Genomic DNA, 23,444 nt, shown 5'->3' on the forward strand with positions numbered 1-23,444 from the left:
GAGATTAGAAATGGGCAGTAAGTATTGACATAACCAACAAAATTGTGCTCAATCCACATCCATTTTAAGACCAAATCATAGTGCTACTAAATCAAGGATTTACTTCAAAAGACCTGCTAAGACCCATTAAAATGAAACAAACAGGTTTACCTTGAGTCCCGCATCCACCAGTATGTGCATGTTCGTCTTGCTGCTCACAGCTGCTCTCTGCCCACCTCTCTTTGGGGTCGGAGGAAGCAATAGGCAGCTAGGAGGGGGCAGCCGGGGGTCAGGAGGAGGCTTGACTTTGGACTTGTCTCTGTAAAAAACAATCAGCCATTAACTGCCATTTTAGGTCTGAAAGGTACATTTGTCAAGTACAATTCAGATTTTATTAAATATTTTATTAAACTTTCTTGTTTTAAAAAACAAAAATGCTTTGGGTACATGATATCATTGTTCAAAAACAGAAATATATTTATTTATAATGATTCATGTATTAATTTCATATGTATTGTTATTTTTCTACATTTAGTGTGAAGTTAAAAGAAATCATAAATCCTGAAATATTAGCATAGATTTAAACGTTTCAATTCAGCAACATAAGAAATTGTGGTCAGGTTCTCACTTTTCTCTCTTGGTGAGGAGGGGCAGGCTCTCGCTCATCAGGCCGTGGCAGAGGAGCAGAATGTCCTGAGAAGTCATTCCACTGTTGACCAGCAGGCCCAGGATCAGTCTGCGCAGCACCGCCCCCACCCGGTTACACACCTTCAGACTGGACAAGGTCTCCAAGATCTGTCAGCGAGAAAGAGGGTTTGTTGCATTTAGGACTTTCAATAATGTGTAAGCTTATGTGCTGTTTAAAGTTAACTTTTTGGTTGGGGCGGGGTGTGCCAATAGCTTGTTTCCATGGAGATGAATGTTCTGCACTATGGCGGGCCAAGTATGAGGTCAAATCTGTGAAGTGGTGACCCCACTCTTAGTAAGCTTGCATTTTTTTTCCAAGGTAAAATGCAAATATACGTTTAATGCCACACTGAGGAACCCTCCAGGCAAAGCAATAACATCTTCATGGAAACAAGCCTCCTCCACCTGAAAATGTGTACATAGTGCACCTTTAAAATGTCACAAAGACAAGAATCCTATTGGTTCATTAAACATTGAAGTCAAAACAATTTCACAGGCTCTGATCTTTGGGACCTTTTAATTTCCCATTGTTTATCAAATGTGGGAAAGTGGTTTGCAATAACTTTTTTGAACATTTTACATCTCAATAACAGTTGAAAGCAAAACTACCGTAAGTAACATTTTCACCTTATTAAACGGTGTTGTAGGTCCCTGTGCTGGTTAAATATATATTGTTGGGGCATTTGAAGCGGTTGTCGTCGCCCCCTGCTGCTTGCCTGACCTGTTCGAATGAGTCTCGGCCTGGAATCGGACCATGGAGGGCGTCAAAAAAAACTTTCCAGCATTTACCGCTCCAACCATCGCCGCTAATTTGTGTCACGTCACGTGTCTCTCAAATGCGGAAGACTTTGTGTCACATGTCTCTCAAATGTGGAAGACGTCTCTCAAATATTTTCGGAACATTCAGAACAAAATATATAACTTTATTTAACTGAGATTTACAGAGTTTAGTGCGTCGCTTGTTGACTCGGCAGAAGTCGTCAACGTTTCTCAGTCTGTGTTATTTTTATCCTTTCCTCGTAATCCACGATGTTTGTTTAGACACGAACGGACAATGCGTTTGTCTGATTGGTTAATCCGCCTGTCAATCACTCCCTTTGGAAATTGGCGCAACTGGGTTGAATCCCAGACCCTCAGGTTTTGTAAAGTAGTCTGTCAAAACGTGTTGGGAATGGCTGGTCAGGCAACCCTGCTGCCAACATTTGCCGACATCGACCCGAAGACAACTCAGCTGAGAAACCCTGGCTCTTTTTTCATATTTGGCAATGTTAAATATTTTTGTATGTGATTATACCTTCTTATTATGATAAATAAATCATATTTTCACAAACGCGCCACAGGGGGAGCTCCATCGACAGAGTTACTTAGTTCTGCTTTAAAATGAAGTGGCACTGTTTAATGTTTGATGCCTGAAGCCTCACCTCCTTCAGCGGTAGGATCATTTTGGTGATGCTCTCTTTGCTGCAGAACTGGGCAAGCAGTTCATAGGAGTCCATACTTTTGCTGTGTCTGGCCTCCATCGATTTAGATACAATGCCCTTCACCTCCTTTTCTTCAGCCACGGCTCCAAACAGCTCATTGTTAAAGATCTGTTAAAAATGCGAGTAAGATAATAAGTTCACAAAGACGGACTCAAAATGACAGTCCTAGATCTGGAGGTCTTACTGATCTTCTAATAATATCAAATTATGCTTTTAGTTGTTTTGCGATTTCATGCACAATTCCTTCACTCCACATACTCAGGGTTACGTATGAGTCACCGACAAAAACGTGACTGCCAATCTACTCCTACTGCCCTTGAGACCTCCAGCAAACTCTTCCTAAACACCACATACATCCTAAACGTCAAAATCATGAGGTCAATTGTCATATCTAACAGGATTTGTAAAAAGAAATACGTTAAAACAACACTAAACTCGAACAATGTCTAGTAAATTGTTGATGTTTGTGGTCCTTACATCAATGAGCATGTTCATACAGGAATCCAAGTCTCCGCTCTTCAGAGTTGGACTGAGGATGGACAGAAGCCGGTGAACTGTGAAGGTCAACACATGGACCTAAAACAAAAATTATTCCAACACACACGCCATGTTAAAAAGTGACATTTTCTATGGTTACAAGTATATGCACGTTTAAATGTGTACCTGGTAGCCTTTCACCAGCACGCCTTGCATTTCTTTGAGCAGATAATGCAAATATCTGATGCCCAACGTCTCGATAATCTTCACCAAAGTTCCTCGGGCCACATCCCTGACCTCCTGGAAGCGATTCCTCAGCAGTACGCACACTTTAATTAAAATCCTGCACAACAACAACAACAACAATGTGACAATAGGAAAACCTGTTACAACATATATTCTCAGGGTGTATGGTAGTTTACCCTGGCAAGTTGATATCCATAATATGAGGAGGCAAAGTCTGCATTAATTTGACCATGGCAAAGGCGATGGGGATGCGGACCACTTCCTCCTCCTTCACTTCCTTTGACTTAACGGCCTTGTGTTCTTCATCTCTTTGCACCTGATCGAAACAATCAAAATTAGATTGTGTTTGATGCCTATCTTTGAGCTCGTTTTTGCTTCGCTCAGTACAATGACAAAGTTTAATGACTACAACGTTAAGCGCAAACTGAATATTTTCACTGTAGGGTAGAAAAGTAGTGGCAATTTTAATTTGAACTTGAGTGATTGAAACTGAGAATTGTATGATGAGTTTATCGACACAATTCCTATCGGTGATTAAGGAAAACTTTGTGGATTATTGTGTTTGCTCAAAAATGGAGGGAGAGGATGCGAGACGATGGTGAGTAGCAGCAGCCAGTTTTGTCAGCTAATATCTAAATAATAAAATTACATTAAAGCTACTCCTCGCTGTTTTTATGTTTTGTACGCATTCCATATTCCCCAAACTACTAAATGTTTGTGGTTTGTGTACCTTAGCAGTCAGACACTTTTGCAGTCGAGGCAGCACGTTCTCGATAACTGAACGATGAATGGCGCTGATCAAAGTCTCCAGGTCCTCTTTGCTCTTGGGCAGCCCAGTGGCCACTCCGGCAGGCGCTTTGGGCTGTATCGTCCTTATAGTCACGCCAACGGAAACTTTGGCGGTGTCTGAGTCCTTTTGTGCATCGGTATTGTCTGTTTCCATAGTAACGTCGGCCGTTTTTGTGTCCTTGGCAACATCCGGTTGATCTTTGCTGTTCGTTTCCATGGCGCTCTCGTCATCACTAGCCTCGTCTTCGTCTTCTGCGGCATTCTCTTCCTCCCCTGGATCAAGAACAGTGGTACCATCTAAAGGAAAGTATAAGAAAAAGCCAAGAGGACATGTACATGTTAAAAATGTCACTTATTTAGACTGTATAAGGAACTTGTTTCATTTATCATCTTAAAATCCGTATATTAGTATATATATAAGGCAGTATATTTTTTGACTTTTCTTTTTTTTTTTTAAATGTGTGTAAGTGTGTGTGTCCCAGAAATGGCTAAAACGGAAATCAAAATCCTACTCTCACCTTCTCTTGCTTTAGCAGCCTCAATTTCCTTATTAAGAGTCTCGTAATCGAAATGAAAAGCCTCCAAAACAGTCACCAGCAGGCTACAACAAGAAAGGTAAAGACAATTATGATTAGTTAAACCCTTTTTGGTGTGAAATGCACTCAGAGGTAGACTGTCCATGGAACTTGCCTCACAGCCAGCTTCTGTTCAGCTTGTGCAGTTTGCAGGACGTGAACGAAGTGTTTGAGGTAGTACAGATACTTTGACCAGGTTAGCTTACGACACACTGCTCCCACCACTTCCACTGAGGCCGATATCATGTTCTCATGCTGAAATATAAGGAATTCAATGGTTGGTCAAATGCAAATAAATATGGGCAATTTATCATTTTGAGGTGGCGTTCTTCATCTACAATGCAGTACACATAAATCCAGCACAGATATATATTAAAAAGGTACACAATGTAACTTTTATTGCTTTGCCTGGAATGTTCCACAGACAGGCAACGCAGGACCATCTCTATGGAAACAAGCAGGAGGCAGACACCTCTTCATCTAAATTTAAATTTTGGCATATGCAAGTTTGAATAAATATATAGTATTTTAATGATGCTACTTATTCAGATGTGCAACCATTTAATACAATCTCCAGACCTTTAACATCTTCTCATCCATCAGTGCCGTCATGGCGTATGGCATTATGTAGTTCTGAAGGGAGCGAGGGCTTAGGACCACAGCGCCCTCTGTCAGCTGCTTGGCCAGTTTTCTCAAGGCTCGACCTCGACGGTGGATCTGGAAGAGAAGAACTGATGTTACTATTGGTTGGGCGGTGTTAAAAGAGACACTTCAAAGATCCATTGAAAAGTGAGAATGGGTAATGTTGTCACCTGGATGTGCTTCATGTGTTCAAAGAAGTCCGATTCAGGGTCATTGTAGTCTGTGAGCTGCACCAAGTCTGTGAACTCCTTCTTTGAGGGGAAGGTCTTCACCAAACAGGCCAGAACTGTGGTGTACTCATGTTGGACACTCTAAGAAGGAGAAAAAATATATCCTTATTCTTTCAAGCAAATTACTAAAATATACACACAAAAGGGTACAATCTTGAGTTTATCTCGCGATATCTTGTGGCACGAGATCTCGTCCCATCTCTACTTTTTATTATACTGTGTTACGGCATGCACGCATGTTGATAAAACATACCCCCCAAAACTTAACTACTACCATGTGATTGCATAATGAGGTACTTCTTATGCAATATAATGTTGTCCTCTGCAACAGAATATACGAACCGCATTTCAGGGTGTATAACTGTCAAATTGAATTTGACAGTTATATGATTGTTTGATTTGTTGTTTAGGTAACTGAACTGGCTCAAGATTATGTCAAGAATCTTAGCTCAACCACTCTGGGGAATGGGTCAAATGCAGGGGACAATTCTCCCTAAAAGGAACAATAAAGTCTAATAAACTTGCCACAGCTGTATGTTTTACCTCAGTTTTGCTGCGCAGGCCTTTGAGCACAGCGTCCAGAACGGTGTGTTGTATGACGTCTCTGTAAAGCTGCTCTCCGGCTCCGATGGCTGCCAGCTGCTCAATGATCGCAGACAGACAAAAGGTGGCATTGTCTCCCAGGGACATGTCACCAATCTGGAGGAGGAAATGAGTAATTTAAACAAACAATTTGAACAAAATAATAATCAAGCTGATCTGATCAGTAATGATATTACACTGTTACCTCAAAGGAGTGAAAGCAGTTGTGTATGAGCATGAAGATAAAGTCCAGGTCAAGCGTCTGCATGTCTCGCACGCGTCTCGTCGCTCCTTGAAATGCCTCCAGACGAACATCAAAGTAAATTTCATCCAAATGTCGACTGTCGAAGGCATTGAGCTGTGAAAACAATTCAATATATTAATATACATTTTCAGCAGAAATTAATAATGAAATGATACAATGATCTGTTATGCACATACCTTGGTAGAGACATCAGTGATGTATGCGAGTGAGGGCTCCAAATCTGACAATGTCTGAAGAACAGAAATGATCAAGCTCCAGGTGTTAAGGTTCGGCAAACATTAAAGTGGAACTTCCACAAGAATAAACCTTTTTGTCAACTAAACCGCGTAAATAGCATTTTAGGCGTACTTTTCCTAAGCCATTTATGCTTTACATTTTAGGGCAAACTTGGTTCAATATGCCACTTTGTGCAGTTTTAACAAGGTTAAAAGTACTTAAAAGTACATTTTGCATACTATGTCTCCTAAAAGTTATGATAACTGTACCTGGAAGACACTGGTGAGGGCTTGTCGGGGGATCTTCTTGTGGATGACAGAGAAAAGTTTACTCAACGGCCGCAGGAAAGAGGAGGGATTCGAACACTGACGCAACAAGTTCTGAACTGTGGCCAAGACGTCAATCTCAGTCTCCTGTTAAAAACAAAAACAGGATTAACATATACACCACAAATTCTGTTGAATCATAATCGAATACGGGCTACTGTGTCTTACTGGTGGGTTGTTTCCTTTCTGGAGGTGAGGTAGCAGCAGGCTGATGAGCACAGAGCTTTGTTCTTTGTCACTAACAAATCGACTGAGCCTGAAGGGAATGTGTCAAAATAACAATGTTACCATCACAACATTTACACCAAATTGAATCGAAAAAGGCCCAAAGTCACTGGGAAAGGCCCCAGTCGCCCGAAAAAAAAACACAAAAAATGAGCAAACTTACTTGGAGAGTATGTTGAGCTCGCGGGACACTTGAGCTCTGAATTTCTTCTTCTTGAGTCGGTCAGTGTTTCGTACGACACAGCTGAGGTAATGCAGCAGAGTCGAGATGTGCGGCAGCAGCAGCCTGGAGCCTTTAGTCAGGGAGTCTGAGGAGGGAAGTGGTCGATATTTGTATTCAAATTTTTCAAAATAAATTCAGCTATCAAAAAACCTAAAGTCTTTCATACTTCAATATATTTGTATACTTAAAACATACTTAACGCATAATATTTTAGCTTTGTAGTGTATTGTGTATCATGTTTAGGGTAGACGTAGGTAGGGTCTGATTGAATATCGAAACATTTTCACTTGCACACATGTTGGGGACATTGATTTTACATACCTTCATTTCCTGGACACTGATCGTAACTTTATTCATTACTCGATTAACCAAAGCCGTAACTTTAACCTCAAACCACGTTATTGACCTAATAATTCAGGATTTACGTTAAGGGGATCTGTTTTTTGGCTCCATAAGTCGGACAGGTCCACATGACTTGATTGTGTATACAGATATAACACCATGTCAAAGCTGGGACTAAAGACTGAAGACTAAACCAATTCTACATCAGGACTAATCTGCACTCACACCAGGATCAAACCATGACAATTGTGAATGCGCCGAAAGATACTGTTAAAGAACATATACATTCCAGCCACAAACCTGTTATGAGAGTGCCCTCTGCTGGTTGGGGAAGAACGCCACCGTTTACAATCAACTCTGTCTCTGTCTCTGAAGCCACAAAGTCTTCGGTTGAGGCCAGTGACTCGGCTATGTCCATAACTGTGGCAATGGTCATTGTAGAAGCGTTTTTGGCTGAAAGTAGTGCAAACACACTGAGGAGGACGTCTAACTCCGGGTGGTCTGACTTCTGCTTGGCCAAAAGGGGAAAAAGCCTGACAGAAAATAATTTATAGTGTATGTTTGTAATGCATTGGAAGAATAATAAGGATAAGAAAAATATTGAGTTTCTTACCTAGCATTTTTGCACCAAATATGGATGAGTTTGAGCAGGGGGCTGGGAGAGTATGTGCTTTCTGTGGGTAAACGGCGTATCTATAGAAAATACAGACAGAAAAAAAAATTGTGTAGTTTTTCTACTTTTCTTGTCACATTTATGATCACAGGGCATCCATCCCAGTAAATCTTATTATTTCAGTCTCAATCAAGGTTACAGACTGACAAAGACGACACTAATTTGATCAGACACGGGTCAATCTCACATTCAATATGAAACATTTACATTTAAGTAACAAAATCCTTTAGCATTCGAACAAATCTGTAGATATAAACTGTAGAAAGAAAACCAGACCCGTAGCTTTTATACATTTACTCTATTGGACAGTAAGAAAAGGAGTGAAGAGAGAGAAGGGACATTCAGAAAATAGCCTGAGTCGACCCTATTAGAGAATTTCAGATTGAATTGTTCTACATCACTGGAATAAATCGCAACTTACTAATAAATATGTGACCAGAAGGCATTACCTGAGGCCAAACCACACCCACAAACACAGCATCCAGTTCTTCTGGGGTGAAATTATAGAAGTCAAAATTGTCAAAAAAGTCCAGTATCCTCAAAACTCCCAGTCGCCGCAGGTTCTTCAGAGGGCTGATGCATCCAGCACGCAACTGGAACAAAAAACAAACCATAAAATATTATCAACTGAATCAAAATCACAAATTTCAGTTTATTGAGTTATTATTTTATTACTGTTAAAATATATTTATTATATAAAATACACAAAGACAAGATGTAAATTGAATGTGTATATATCAGTAAATGATAGGAATTTAAAAAATACATATTTAAAAGGGGGTACAAATGTTTCAAATGCCTAGAATGCTCGGAATTGTCAGTTTTCTATCAGGCTATAGAGTCGAGAGTCTGACACCTGTTCTCTGCGGTCGAGCAGCGTGGACAAAGAGGCGGTGACACAAAGGACGATCTGCAGTATTTTGGGCAGGTACGAATGGATGAGGTGTCCCAGTTTGTCCATCACCACGGTGATAATGTTCAGCAGAGAGTGCACACGTCCCAGAGGCAGGACAGCGCCCACATCTGTATCTGCTATGGCTCGCTCTACTGCCTCCACACAAGAACCTGAACAGACACAGAACAAAGCTCTATCCAAGGACTTTGTGACAAAATAATGTTTCAAACATTTTATTATTCGCAAACTTGTAAGAAAGTCCTCCCCTGCTTCATTTTGCATCTGAAAGTTCCTCTAAAGCTGTACAAATGATCAGACAATCATGTGGATGGATATAAGTGATGTTCAAAATAGTTTGTGAAAGCTAGAAAGCAAGTTGGACAGCTTTAAATTCCTGCTTCATCTTTTCACAGTTTGACAATCAGCTACCCCAGGGTTAAATTAGACTTTGAGAAATGTATGGGATATGTGCATAAATGTATTTATTTGTTTATTTATATGTCTTTTTACAAAAACATTGATAAATAATAAACAGTAATAATTTAGAAAAAAGTTGTGCACCTTTAAATTAGTTTGCGTATGTTTTTATTTGGTCATAACATACAGTAGTTTGCTCATTGTATAACTGCCTTATAGCAAAGTGCAAATACACTGTTGGCCACAGAATGATGGGATACATGCAATACAAATAAGGATATGGTAAAAACTGCTGCCTTTCTTGTTATAAAAATTCTAAATGTACAGCCTTAACAAATAGCTCTCGTTAAGGGTGATGCTCAAGTACTTGTGATATTTATATCTTATGTTTGAAGTAATGGGAGCCCATGAATAACTGGACTTGGACCTACAGTACCTTGAGAGTGGTGGGACAGAGGCTCCAGTAGCAGGTCCACAAACATGCCCAGCTCCTCAGACTGACAGCCCGCAAGGAAGCGAAGGATGATGGAGGAACGAGCCGCAGCACTGGCCTTCCCCTGGAACTTACTGCCCGCTTTAGTCCTCAGCCGACCAAACAGCAGCCTGTGCAAAATTAAGTATTCCGATTTTTTTAATCTTCGCCCGAGAAAAGAATCTGCTAACTTGTGTGTTTCTGACATGTAGATAAGTAGAAATATATGCTGAATGAATGCTTTACTTTCAAGTATGTCTGGTCTGTAACTGACTGTAGCTGAAGATCCCCAGTTTAAAAAATGTGATTAATTTATTATTATAACATTAACAAAAGCTACATAATATCTGAAGAACGATGATAACAACACCGACCTCATGAGCAGCGGGATGAGTTTGTCTCTGTGCGAAGAGTCCACCACTCCAGTCTCCTCCGAAATGTTAAAATGGACGATCTCCTCTTTGAAGTGTTTGTCATCCAGGAGTCTCTCAAGGTTCGCCCTGAATAACAAACACATAAATAATTATGTTAAAACAGAACAACATTAGCATGCAACAATTCTGTAAAACTGTGAATATGTGAAAACAATATAAAAGTATTTGAACTTTCAAAAATAATGAATGAAGGAAAGTCAGTAATGGGCTGAGATTTGAAAGTTTTGTAGAATAAATAAGTATTTAGGATTAGGATTGTGGTTATGTAAATTATGGTAATATGAAGACAATATATCTGCAATGTTGGTTTCAAAAGGTTATCTGCAATGTTGCAAGAACAATATGCCATTTGTTATTTAAAAAGCATGTAATTTGCAGCAGTATCAACATTATTTTCCTAACTTGAATTACCCTGAGCTGCTTGAACATTATAAATGGTTTCAGTGAGTCATTGTGAACAAAGGGTCACACATAGTGTAATATAAACCTCCATGTCCATCCCCAAATGTATCCACGCTCAACTGATAACATTGAGAACTGACAGTAGAAAGAAAAATGTGCCACTGAATTGAAAGCTGGCATTCCTCTGAGTCCTAAACCTCCTGTAATTTAGGAAGGATGTAGATAATACTCCTAATTCATCACCAATGGACACAATGGACATATTCAGAGAGGAGAGGAAAATATTGTGAAAATTCTGCGCAGGGCAAAGGTTTATCAAACCATGAACAAAAAAAATATTATTATTATTATCATTATTATCCAAAGACATGCATGTGTTAGGTAAAATTGGTGACTCTAAATTGGCCCTAGTGAATGAATGTGAGCGTGAACTGTCTGTAATGTCTATGTCTCTGTGTTGGCCCTGCGACAAGTTGGCCACTGTCCAGGGTGTACCCTGCCTCAGGCCCGAAGTCACTGGGATAGGCTCCAGTCACCCGCGACCCCGAAAGGGACCAAGCGGTAGAAAATGGATGGATCATTATTATTATTTTTGGATTAATTAAAGCAATTTTGCAGTCCTTTTCACTTACTTGTATGGTACAATGTGGGGGTCTTTGTATGTGAGTACACACTCTAGTGCCACCTGCTGGATGTGCTGGTCTTGGTGACAAAGCAACTAGGGGAAAAAAAGTTAAAATTACAAAACGAATTAACCAACATTATTGAAACAGCTAATTTGATCGCATTCAAAAGATTATACCTGATAATAGAGCTCACTGAGACTGCCTTCCATGTAAAGTGAACGAGGATTGGTGAATTTGGCAAACACTTTTAGATGAGTCGTCAGCTGTCTGTAAAAAATGATAATAAATACTTAAAACCATTTTCCACCATTTTGGAAGACTTGGCACTCTGGTGTATCTTACTTGGCAGCCGCTCTCTTGGGCAAAGCCTTTCTCTGTTGATTGCCTTCCTCTTCCTCTTCCTCCACCTCCTCTTCCTCATCTACAGCCATCGATGTCTCCTCAAGGGCTTCAGCATCTCTCTTTTTCAAATCCTGAGTTGGCGCCACAAGCATGTCTTTCGCGTAAAACTCATTCCTGAAAGAAGACGTTTACGTTATTTTTACATCATTCCTTTCCATTTGAATGTGCCGATTTAGTCGTCTGTATCTTTTATGGCACAGGACAGAAGAAAGCATGGAATAGGGTAAGAGACATTCAGAAAATTGGTAAATGACATTACTGAGGCAGGGTAAAGCCTATGTGCTGCAACCAAACAATCCTGCAGCACATTCCATCCATTGCCTAGCGGTGTGTCCTGTGTCCACCTATTAATATGTATGTATATATTTGGATTCGCAGCAGACAACAATTGAGTGATTTCTGTAATTGGAGCTCAACTGCTAAACCACGTAGACTAGCCTGTGCTTCTTGTAACTGGTTCATCACTGCTCCATTGTATAGATATTTACTGCAGTCACTTTGTCAACAGACTTAGCCTAATTGTCAAACTCTGAACTTTCTGCTTGTTTATTTGTCAGCTGCAAAGAGATGAAAAGATAATCAGTCTTCTAAACATCACCAGTCCAGTGTTAAAAGTCCAGGGTATGTGGATCTTTCGCCAGGAAAGTTACATAGTACAGTAATTAAAAAAATAAAATAAGTGGTCTTCTCTTCTCTCTAAAGAACATACAGTATGTTGTGTGGTTACATAGTTCTTATTTAATGTAGGCTTGTTATCATTACATTATTGTCTAACCTGACAAATCTAAGCAGCAGAGGTGTGAGCTCTCTGCTCCGTGGTTCCACTCTATCCGGGAACTGGAACATGGCTTTCCAAAGCAGGCCGCGGAAATTTGGGAAGTCCGTCCTGTCATTGGGCTTAGAGATCTTCTTCAGGCGCTGCATGAAGAGCACCCCCACATCGCCACTTTCAATACAGTCACAGCCCGGTTCAGACTGGAGACTCGTGTCTGTGTTTTCACTGTCATCATCAGTGTCCTCCAGCTCTTTCTCTGTTAAACACAAAGATAAAAACAAGTATGATCGTTAACACAAGCATTTCAGGCCAAGGCACTCTTTGTGTAATATCCCAAATCTATAGTCAATGGGAAATGTGGCATGATTAGAGACAATTTGCACAAACCTGTCCATCATTCACATGCAGTGCATATCAAAACACAGTCACTTTAGATAACATTCTATCAAAAAAAAAAAAATCCAAACCAAAGATAACATTGCCACAATAAAATATGATAATGAAGAAAAAGACAAAAAAAGTACCTGCCAGTGTCGCCACCATTTCCAGTTGTTCATGGAAGACTCTCCAGAAATCTTTGTTGTCCATTCCTCTGGCATGGCTCCTGAGAACAGAAACTGTGTTTATGTGTTGCTGCTGGTATGCACAACATAAAAATCTGAATTATGTATGCAAGCATATACTGTAAAGAATACATGCACCAATACAATATTCAAGAGGGCCACTTAACCTTGAATGAAAACGATCAGAGAAAATGTCCAGAGGAGTTTTAATATGGTAAACTACGGTCTACCACAAGGAGGCAGAAATCTGACAAATATCTTAGCAGGGGAAAAGAAAGCTATTTTCTTTTGTATGTGAAAAAAGAAAGTAAAAATGTATTAATTAATAACTGGTAAAATACTACATGGACCATAGGGGATTGATGTTTGGATTTCCTAAAACAGGGGGTACCAGGGCACTGAGAAACAAGTTTACTCACACGATGAGCTCAATGACTGCATCCCACAGTGGTTTGAAATTGACAAACAGCATGGAAATCAGGTATCGCAGAGGCACCTAGATTTTTTTTTTAAAGCATGAGAAATACTATTATATGGGAACAGGCAAAACAATTCTTACATAATATAAAGTGTATAAATGTCCAAAATGGATCCACAGACCAGCAGGAGACACTAACCACAGTGATTTAAACAAGCAGACTTAGATATTGGTTGGGTGCATCATAAAAACAGTTTTGTATTGTGTGTACCTGTTGGAAAGTGCCAGCAGGTCCCACAGGGAGGCTGCGCTGGACCAGGTCGTGTCTGAGTTTTCGGAGGTGGAGCAGTTTCTCTCTGTAGTCCTGGACTGAGGCCGGGACCAACTCAGCCTGAAGACAAACCGCAAACACACACTGCACCTCCGCATTCTCCTCTCCCTGGACAGAATGCAAATACACAATATAACAGACAGTCAATTATATATTTGGTCAGTTAAATGTATTAGATTTTAAGGCGTGACACTGCAGGTAAAAAGGAAAAACATTTTGAGAGGTACATTTTACACTTCTTTTCTAGTTAATTGACACAACTGCAAAATAAATGGTTAGATCATGTATTTCTTGCTTCATTTTGTTGTTGACGCATAAGATACAAAATTTAAAGGATGGATTTGGGATACCTTATGTTGTATTGGAGTGAACAAAAACAAATTTTGCCTACAACTTACAAGTGAAAACTCATTCTAATTAATCAGGCTTAGGTTTAGATATGAACAAATCCTTCTGTACAATCTGGTTAGATTTGGTGCTTCTTAAAGTGGTGATCTTAAATACAATTTGAGAAGCCTGCATTTAAATGTCCCGAATAGAAAGTTATGAATGTACGCTTCTATGAATCCAGGATGTAGGGCTGAAATTGATAGATTAAATGAAATTGATAGATTAAATGAAATGATGATTTAATGAAACACACAAGTCTTTTGGTACAGATAAGAATATTTTGTTTTTTCCAGAGGAAAGTTCATATGTTGAGAGAACAATCTGACCATTATTGCCCTGTAGTCTTGAATCATTTTTTGGCTGTAGATCAAGATCATTCTAAAACTATTCAGGAAAGTCCTGTTTGTGATCTTTTTAAGAATCAAAAACATATACTTCTTAAAATTAGTATCTAATTTTGATACTAGTTTTAGTATTGATTAGTCTCTGGGTATTGATACTTTTGGCAACCCTAAAGTGTGCAGTACCTCGGCTGGTGCAGGTAAATCAGCCTCAAAATGAGAAAAGATCCTCAGAGTCAGCAGTCGGATCTACAATAGAAAAAATAAAAGAATACTCATCCATACAATTACTCTAGCGTATTTCCAGATATTTTGAAAAAGACAAACCATGGAAATGTTGGAGGACAAGTTGTTGTGCAGTATTTGGTAAAGCTGCAGCAGTGCATTGTGGGAGAGATTGTCAGAAACGCCACTCAAGGCCATACGAGTGTAGTACAAATCTCCCAGGAGAAGGCACGAGAGGTCTGAAGGATATTTTCTGTGGTAATAAGTAATATACAAGTTACGGTTCTGTGTCACTTAGTTGTGGGCACATTTAGTCCAGGGATGTCAACACAACACAATTCAAATTAACTTAAATGTTTGTCAAGGAGCAAAATAATCTTCAATAGAAAGTTTGGTTCAATTAAATTCCTCTTTTGTCTTTGTTTTCCACTGTAATCGTAACACAACATTTCAACATTGTGACACCCCTAGTTTTGGTGAAGATTTTGTGAATGCCGTACTGTAGGATTGATGTGATCTTATCCACCGAGATGCATGAAAGGACATTAGCCGAGTTATCCACAGTGAGGAGGCAGCTCAAAGCCTGTCTAGCCACAAATAAGCCAGCTGTGGAGACATAAAGAGGACACTGGTGAATATAGTTTGGATTATGACAAATAATAACCGTACTATGGAAAACACACCTTTCCCGAGTTTTTCTGAATCTATTTGAATGAGTAGATGGTTCAAGAAGGCTGTAACAGGAGGAAGCACTGATGCTGCGGGCAGTGGTCTACAAAAAAAAACACATCACCACATTAGTACCGAAGTAACTAGATCTAATTATACAAAGCAATTAATAGAGAAAACATAAGATAAGATAAGATAAGATATTCCTTTATTGTCCCACATGGGGAAATTTCATTGGTGTAACGCAGGTAGATACAGAGGTAGATACAGAAGAACAGATCACTTATAATATCGACATATATCACTTATAACATGCAACATATACAACTTTTGCCAATTTGAGTGGGTCGTTACCTGAGGTGTGGCAGAAGCACAAGTGCGGCCCACAAGTGAGACAGGTTTGTGATTGGTCGCTCGGCGTCCTCGGGAAATTTGACCAGAGAAAGAACCATCTCCGGTACAGAAGGAGGCTCTTGTGACGTGCCCTTATCATTCATCTCTCTACTGCTAAATACTCTGCAGAAAATACAACATATACTGTCATTACTTATACCTCAAATTTGTTCATCATTGACCATGTGATACATTTTTAAAATAGAAGTGAATTTATTATTGATTGGAAATTAAAAAGAAATTCTGTGCAAAGTGAAAAGGAAGCAAAAAGGGTGTGGAATTCAATTAAACCTTTTTTTTTTCCTTCTTTCCACTCCTTTTTAAATTAAATACAAAATGTGAATTATTTGTGCTTATGGCATTAAGGGTTCTGGATACTTTATTTCTCTTTTCACTGAATTGCTCAAAATAAATAAATTAGTTAATGAAAAATACAGCCGTACATCAAACAAAAATAAGTCAGTTACATAAAAAATAAAAATAAATCATGGGTTACCACTACAACAGCTGAGCAAATTCATAATATTTGTTTTGATGTGGAATTTATTCGTACAAATTGAAAAAGCTAAAGTATTGGGGCTGTATTGATAATTAACCACAAAGGGAAATACTGGAGTTACCCAGTTGTCAGTCCCGTGAAAAGCAGTGGGTACGTCTCAAACGCCATGGAGCCATCTGTGGGGGGCGGGGCTTTGGCCAGGATCAGAGTGACCAAGACCTCCAAACCTGATCGGAACAATATGGGGTCACCAGAGGTCACCAGCCCAGTGGAGAAGCGCAGCAGGCTGGGCAGGAAGAGCTAAAGAAAGAGCACGAAAAGGTATTTGTAACATTGGAAAGAAAATATAGAAGTTTTTTAATAATGACTGAAGTAATGTGGGATTGATTAATCTACTAAAACAATAAAAAGAAAATCAGTTTTGATATGAAATAATATAATATTAAATTACTCACTTGTTCGAATGGTTTCATGGTGAACATTTCTTTGGTAAACTCTAGGATTAGATCTTGTCCGATGTTACTGTTGAAAATCTAAACAAAACGGGGAGAAAAAATAAATAATCTTGTACACAACACAACAGGTCATTTGTTCATAAATTTATACATTCATACATTCATTCCTGGACCTATTTATACAATTATGGGATTACCTAACATTAACCCTGATAATGTCGCAAAGAGCCCGAACAAGTTAGTCACAGGAAAAACAATACATTCACTCACTCTAATCCATAAATTGTGAAATATTAAATATTTCTTAATTTATTCTGCACCTTCTGAGTAGCTTGCTGTATGAGAGCATTTGGTAAAGTGATGTTCTCTCCCAACAACAAAGAGGAGATGATCTGGAGGAGAAGACGGGAGCAGGAGGCGGACAGAGGAGGGCACTGAACCAGCTTTAGGACCACCTGAGGAAACATCAACAACAAAGTGACATTCTCATAACCGCTGTATAATTGCTTTATTTAATAGACAACTTTTTCACATTAAAAACTTAACTGAAGCAAATCCAAGCAAAAAAAGAAACTAATGTTAAGAATCATGACTGAATCGGAATTTTAATTTACCATAAATTCAAAATACCTTCTAGATGTATTCTTTTATTTATTATATTTGAGATACTGATGTTACCTTAAATAATCAATAATTTTGCCCTAAGCTAAATTATTTGAAACAGAAAATACATTTGTAGAACTGCATACATTTGTAGAACCTGGTTTTACCTGGCAGACCTGCTCTGGCTTTGTGACCTTAGCGCCGTCTTTGTGCGACACCAGCGTGTGGAAAAGGAACAGCAGTCGTTCCAGCTGGTCTGACGCTTCCTCTGCTTTGTCCCCTTTAGCCTCAATGATTCCCAGAACCTCGAGTACACTGGCCTGTAAACGATGGATGCAAAATGTGATAATTATTATACAAATCGATTAAATACCACTAAAAATGAACCAAAACAGAATCAAGTACTTACTTGTAGACACTCAAACATAACTAGAAATTGTTCTTTGTTCACATGATCAGCGGCAGATTGAGCCATTTGATCGAGAGCGTCTCTGACTGTGTCCCAGGGCAGAGAGAGGCCTGAACAAGTGGCGGGCCCCAGTTTACGAAGGGCCACAGAGAGCGCCTAAAGGCAAATGAAAATATATGATTATTAATAAGTGGAGTTCTGCTACTAGTTCACTTTAGAAGTTGACAAAGGGATGTTTTAAAGTTTAAAGGGAGGTTTTTTTCCCCAACTCCAAAACCTCATCCAGAAGGCTAAGTTGCCAATACATGCCATCATCTATTTCTTTTGTGGTATGCAATTATAAATTACTTACTATTATCAAGCTGAACAGTTGATCAAAAGTATTTAATTTTCTCTTCCCATATTTACTGAATGTTATATATGTGGTGGTTGTAGCTAAACAATACAAAAATAAAATCAACAAGAACTCACATTTGCAGTACAAGAGTGAAACATGTTTCTGACTCCTTTGCACATCTCAAACAGCAGCTGCCCTGTTCCCTCGGCTTTTTCGGGATGCTGTTGTAGATCTGAAAACACATCATTGAGGAGCGCATCAAGGTCAGGAACCTGTGGAGAAAATAAACAATAGAGCTGTAAACCACATGCAATAAATGAATACATCAAACATAACAAGAATGTGTTTTATTATCACACCTTTCTCATCAAAAAGGAGAAACTTTCAGCAGCAAACTTTTTGATGTGCTCCTTCTTATGTGCCAACAGTGTGCTGTATAAACTATGCAAGTGGAAAAAGACAAAGACAGTTAAAGTACAGTATTACAATAGTATACATTTTGCTTGTCATGACAATGTTGTTGTTTTTTTGCAGACAGAGAAAACAACCTTTCATTAGCTCCATATAATTTAATTTCACTCATTTTATCAAAACTAAAATAACATTGCGTTTTTCTTCACACACTGGATTTCTTGCATGTATTTGTTCCCATGTAAAAAGGACATAATAACACTTTTTTTTTTAATTACCAGACAATGTATTAATGTTCACCTGTAGATGTTGACCATGTCTTTCACCATGAGTCTCCACAGATATTTGTAGAGATAGGACAGACAGGTGAAGGCCCACTCCAGCAGTTCTGTATCTTTTGTGTCCAGGAGCGCCGTGATGAGGAGGAAGAAGTCGGGAAAGTGGGGATAAAAATCGACCTGCAGATCTCTGGCTAGCTGCACCACCAAACTGAACAGGAAACACGGTATAGATTAGATATTGTGTACCACATAATGATGACGTACACTAATATACCATAACTTAACTTGGTGCATAGATCAATGGGAACACAATATTTTTCGTTAACCAGGACTTAAGACAGTAGCCCATATTTAACTGTTACTTTTTGAATGTTCCATGTTAAAACAATAATGGCATAGATTAACAGTACAACCACCTATACTTGGATTTTTTTTGTGGTAACAGCACCTTTACAATATTTAAAAATCAATTATTTCAATCTATAGTTTGTTAATAAGTTGTCTATCAATTATACATTATGTTTTAACATCACTAAGTAGGGAAGTCAGCACAGTTATTAGGGCACTCAATACTGATAATTTGGGCAGTTAAAGCATGTTTCCTTTGTTTACATTTGTTTAAACTTTACAATAGCTACTAGAACCAACATGGTGGCAGATGGCAAAAAACAAAAAAAGCTCACATACTCTAACAGAGGTTGAAGGGCGAGACTGTTTTTGATGGCGAGGTGCATCTTCAGACTTTCCACTATTGACTTCTGGTGAAACACCAGCAGGTTGAAGGACTGGCATTTGTTTGTGACTTCTTTCAGAAACGTGGCTGATAAGAAAGGTAAAACATATTATTTTACATACATCTTATTTAATGATTTTTATTATTTTACATTAAACATACTGAAATTCTCTGTCAAGTTTAGGTCTCTCCATTTTGTGAGTCCTTCGGAAAAATATGTCTCTACTTCCTACATTAAAAACATAGGGAGGGTTGAAGTTAAACAAAAATAAAATGAAAAGGTAAGCAGAAGAAAAGTGTAATCATGAGCTTACTTCTGCATAGGAGCCTGTGCGGTCGATACGATGAATCACGTCAATGTTCACATTGGCAAGTCTCTCAGCAAAAGTGAGAAACTGTGGAAAAAATTATAATAATGACATAACATTTTTGAGTAAAATAACACATACATGTAATGTACAACATCACAATAATAACACTTGTGTTCCCATAAACCCATGTTGTTAAAGATAATAATGTTACACAGCAGTTAGGAGGTGGATATATTGAAAACTGTATATATCACAGATGTTTGGAGTCATTATGCTTTGAGTACATCATCTATAATTAAAAGTGTACTTTAACAAAAGAAAATGGAAGGATATAAAGTGATATTTCAGCACTTTTGTGGTTAATGTTATGGTCCATTCACATTTAGTCATTTACATACTTCAATCTCAACCAAAATATTTACGGGCACATTTTAACATATTATTGACTCATATTTAAAATATTGTCTGAATATCTTTCTGAATATCTGTATCTAAATAATCCCAATAAATACAGGTATTCATTTTTGTCAATATTGCCCATCCTTATTTTTGATCCAAGCCAAAGTATTATCCAAAGCAGAAAGCAAAACACTGACCAAAACAGAAAAACGTACACAATTTTACCCATTGAACATAACATCTGTAGAAAAACAATAGATACATCTGCACATGGCCCTGTAATCGTTGTCTGCTTTATTCGTGTCCAGTTCAATCCTGCAGAAGGAACATGCTTTAGTGAACTCACCCTGAAAGTGTTTTCAGATTTATGATACGAAGACTTGGATTTGATCTTCATCTTTGCTTTTCTTTTTCAAACATAAGATATAGACGATGCTGTAGTTGTGCGCGTTTGTTTTAAACTTAATCATTAAATCTTGATTAAAATTGTTTTAAAGCTCCGAGTGTTTACACACACGCCGAAAGCAGGGCGCAGCCATGATGAATGAAGCATGCTGGGAACTCTGAGCCGCGTGGAGAAGAGATGATTTGTCCTTTACTTCCGGTTTCGTTTATTTTCGCTGAGCTATACTTTTTATATGATTTGCTTCATTACTATGTGTGTGCTAGTAATATACCACTTATATTACTTTCACTTTAATTTTAGCTTTGTAATTTCCAACCAGGAGTACACAAGCATTTACCAGGGTGAAATTCGATTGTATAATGTTCTTAGTGATAAATTCTACATCCTAAAGAATATTTTTGCTAACATAAAATATACTCGTAATTTGTAATAATAATAATAATAATAATAATAATAATAATAATAATTATATTAGAGGTTGTTCGCAAACTCCTCGGTGGCAGGGCTCCGGGGGTGGATGAGATCCGCCCTGAGTACCTAAAGTATCTGGATGTTGTAGGACTGTCTTGGTTGACACGTCTCTGCAACATCGCGTGGCGTTCGGGGACCGTGCCTCTGGACTGGCAGACCGGGGTGGTGGTCCCTCTGTTCAAGAAGGGGGACCGGAGGGTGTGTTCCAACTACAGAGGGATCACACTCCTCAGCCTCCCGGGTAAGGTCTATTCCAAGGTACTGGAGAGGAGAATCCGACCGATAGTCGAACCTCGGATTCAGGAGGAGCAGAGTGGTTTTCGTCCTGGTCGTGGAACACTGGACCAGCTCTATACCCTCCATCGGGTGCTCGAGGGTTCATGGGAGTTTGCCCAACCAGTCCATATGTGTTTTGTGGATCTGGAGAAGGCTTTCGACCGTGTCCCTCGGGGTGTCCTTTGGGGGGTGCTCCGGGAGTACGGGGTCCGGGGCCCTTTGCTCAGGGCTGTCCGGTCCCTGTATGACCGGAGCAGGAGCTGTGTTCGCATTGCCGGCAGTAAGTCAGACCTGTTCCCAGTGCATGTTGGACTCCGCCAGGGCTGCCCTTTGTCACCGGTTCTGTTCATAATTTTTATGGACAGAATTTCTAGGCGCAGTCAGGGGTCGGAGGGTGTCCGGTTTGGGGACCACAGGATCTCATCTCTGCTGTTTGCAGACGATGTTGTCCTGATGGCTCCATCAAACCCGGACCTGCAACATGCACTGGGACGGTTTGCAGCCGAGTGTGAAGCGGCTGGGATGAGAATCAGCACCTCCAAATCCGAGGCCATGGTTCTCGACCGGAAAAAGGTGGCTTGCCCTCTCCAGGTGGGTGGGGTGTCCTTGCCCCAAGTGGAGGAGTTCAAGTATCTCGGGGTCTTGTTCACGAGTGAGGGAAGGATGGAGCGTGAGATCGACAGGCGGATCGGTGCAGCGGCTGCAGTGATGCAGTCGCTGAATCGGACCGTTGTGGTAAAGAAGGAGCTGAGCCGAAAGGCAAAGCTCTCTATTTACCGGTCGGTCTACGTTCCTACCCTCACCTATGGTCATGAGCTTTGGGTAGTGACCGAAAGAACAAGATCGCGGATACAAGCGGTCGAAATGAGTTTCCTCCGCCGTGTGGCTGGGCGCTCCCTTAGAGATAAGGTGAGGAGCTCGGCCACACGGGGGGAGCTCGGAGTAGAGCCGCTGCTCCTCCACGTCGAGAGGAGCCAGCTGAGGTGGCTCGGGCATCTGTTTCGGATGCCTCCTGGGCGCCTCCCTCGGGAGGTGTTTCAGGCATGTCCCACCGGGAAGAGGCCCCGGGGAAGACCCAGGACACGCTGGAGAGACTATGTCTCTCGGCTGGCCTGGGAACGCCTCGGGATCCCCCCGGAGGAGTTAGAGGAAGTGTCTGGGGAGAAGGAAGTCTGGGAGTCCCTGCTCAGACTGCTGCCCCCGCGACCCGGCCCCGGATAAAGCGGCAGAAGATGGATGGATGGATGGAATAATAATTATAAATTGCAGTAAAAGGCTACAAGAACAGGTCTGAGAGTCACATTTGGCACCCGGGCCATAGTTTGGACATCCCTAATTTAGGGGGTACTCAGAGTACAACCCAAGTCAGTTCATTAGGTCTTCTGATATAATTATATAAATGTTTCTTTTAAACAAACCACATTTTTTATCATAACTTGTCTGTTTCAGCTGCACTCTGCTGCTTTCCTCAGAATGTTGCAGAGACATGTCTGGACAGCTGATTTAAACAGACTTTTGGTACTGTTTCACTTGAAGCAACAGGACGATAGAGCTATCTGTAGTCTGACTTCTTCAGAACTGTAGCCGCGGTATTAAAAAGCACAAACGCTTAATTCTGCTATCTCAGACCATCTCATATTTTGAGACAGTGCTTAAGTCATAGACACAGAGCAGAAAATACCCCCGTTGGATCAGAGAGGCCATTGAGATCCAGACATGTGCCGACCAGACGGTAAATTGGGTTGAGGGGGCCAACCAACTTTCTCATACCTAAGATACAGTTATGAAGAAGGCGGATTGAGATTGCGCTCTCATCCTACTTTATAAGACAGCACCAACAATAACTCAAATTATGAGATAAAGTCTAAAAACCCAAGGCTGGCATACTTGCTGGTGCAACCAATTAATAGAATAAAAAATTGAATGAAAACTTGACCATACTTTAAAATCATAGAAACAAACTCAAGAAGCCGGCTGTAGAAATTGAACAGCATCACATTGTAGTAGTCCAAACTAAAGAATATTTTCACTCTCACCCCTATTTGTTTACCAGTGTTTCTTTGCTAAATATAAGCCAGTTTACTAAATTGCCATTAAACTAAGACATTTAATTGTAAAATTATCCTACAATGTAAAATGCAC

General features: G+C 39.8%; 1 protein-coding gene across 1 annotated transcript in view; it reads right to left on the reverse strand.

The window, feature by feature from the left end:
• Positions 1–20,695, reverse strand: part of utp20 (UTP20 small subunit processome component) — a 28,608-nt gene extending 7,913 nt beyond the window's left edge. The window contains exons 1-47 of the mRNA XM_072455002.1: positions 20,496–20,695; positions 19,754–19,834; positions 19,602–19,668; positions 19,394–19,526; positions 18,726–18,914; positions 18,374–18,455; positions 18,149–18,286; positions 17,678–17,833; positions 17,436–17,588; positions 16,986–17,120; positions 16,666–16,743; positions 16,332–16,510; positions 15,673–15,834; positions 15,333–15,421; positions 15,150–15,255; positions 14,752–14,902; positions 14,611–14,673; positions 13,634–13,801; positions 13,364–13,440; positions 12,906–12,985; positions 12,382–12,637; positions 11,547–11,720; positions 11,381–11,471; positions 11,211–11,296; positions 10,117–10,242; positions 9,707–9,873; positions 8,815–9,023; positions 8,408–8,551; positions 7,899–7,978; positions 7,586–7,818; positions 6,884–7,028; positions 6,664–6,751; positions 6,439–6,582; positions 6,130–6,183; positions 5,894–6,046; positions 5,650–5,805; positions 5,047–5,187; positions 4,814–4,951; positions 4,350–4,489; positions 4,178–4,260; positions 3,601–3,956; positions 3,047–3,186; positions 2,811–2,967; positions 2,625–2,723; positions 2,088–2,255; positions 608–774; positions 151–298 (exon numbers count right to left, since the gene is read on the reverse strand). Coding sequence (XP_072311103.1) covers positions 151–298; positions 608–774; positions 2,088–2,255; positions 2,625–2,723; positions 2,811–2,967; positions 3,047–3,186; positions 3,601–3,956; positions 4,178–4,260; positions 4,350–4,489; positions 4,814–4,951; positions 5,047–5,187; positions 5,650–5,805; positions 5,894–6,046; positions 6,130–6,183; positions 6,439–6,582; positions 6,664–6,751; positions 6,884–7,028; positions 7,586–7,818; positions 7,899–7,978; positions 8,408–8,551; positions 8,815–9,023; positions 9,707–9,873; positions 10,117–10,242; positions 11,211–11,296; positions 11,381–11,471; positions 11,547–11,720; positions 12,382–12,637; positions 12,906–12,985; positions 13,364–13,440; positions 13,634–13,801; positions 14,611–14,673; positions 14,752–14,902; positions 15,150–15,255; positions 15,333–15,421; positions 15,673–15,834; positions 16,332–16,510; positions 16,666–16,743; positions 16,986–17,120; positions 17,436–17,588; positions 17,678–17,833; positions 18,149–18,286; positions 18,374–18,455; positions 18,726–18,914; positions 19,394–19,526; positions 19,602–19,668; positions 19,754–19,834; positions 20,496–20,546 — 6,381 coding nt within the window. The 5' untranslated portion in view covers positions 20,547–20,695. The remainder of the gene's footprint in view (positions 1–150; positions 299–607; positions 775–2,087; positions 2,256–2,624; positions 2,724–2,810; positions 2,968–3,046; positions 3,187–3,600; positions 3,957–4,177; positions 4,261–4,349; positions 4,490–4,813; positions 4,952–5,046; positions 5,188–5,649; positions 5,806–5,893; positions 6,047–6,129; positions 6,184–6,438; positions 6,583–6,663; positions 6,752–6,883; positions 7,029–7,585; positions 7,819–7,898; positions 7,979–8,407; positions 8,552–8,814; positions 9,024–9,706; positions 9,874–10,116; positions 10,243–11,210; positions 11,297–11,380; positions 11,472–11,546; positions 11,721–12,381; positions 12,638–12,905; positions 12,986–13,363; positions 13,441–13,633; positions 13,802–14,610; positions 14,674–14,751; positions 14,903–15,149; positions 15,256–15,332; positions 15,422–15,672; positions 15,835–16,331; positions 16,511–16,665; positions 16,744–16,985; positions 17,121–17,435; positions 17,589–17,677; positions 17,834–18,148; positions 18,287–18,373; positions 18,456–18,725; positions 18,915–19,393; positions 19,527–19,601; positions 19,669–19,753; positions 19,835–20,495) is intronic.
• Between the last annotated feature and the right edge of the window lie 2,749 nt (positions 20,696–23,444).

This window comes from Eucyclogobius newberryi, unplaced genomic scaffold (assembly GCF_026437365.1).
Source record: "Eucyclogobius newberryi isolate DKJ021-1_F unplaced genomic scaffold, fEucNew1.0.hap1 SCAF_2, whole genome shotgun sequence".
In the NCBI taxonomy this organism is placed as follows: Eukaryota; Metazoa; Chordata; class Actinopteri; order Gobiiformes; family Gobiidae; genus Eucyclogobius; species Eucyclogobius newberryi.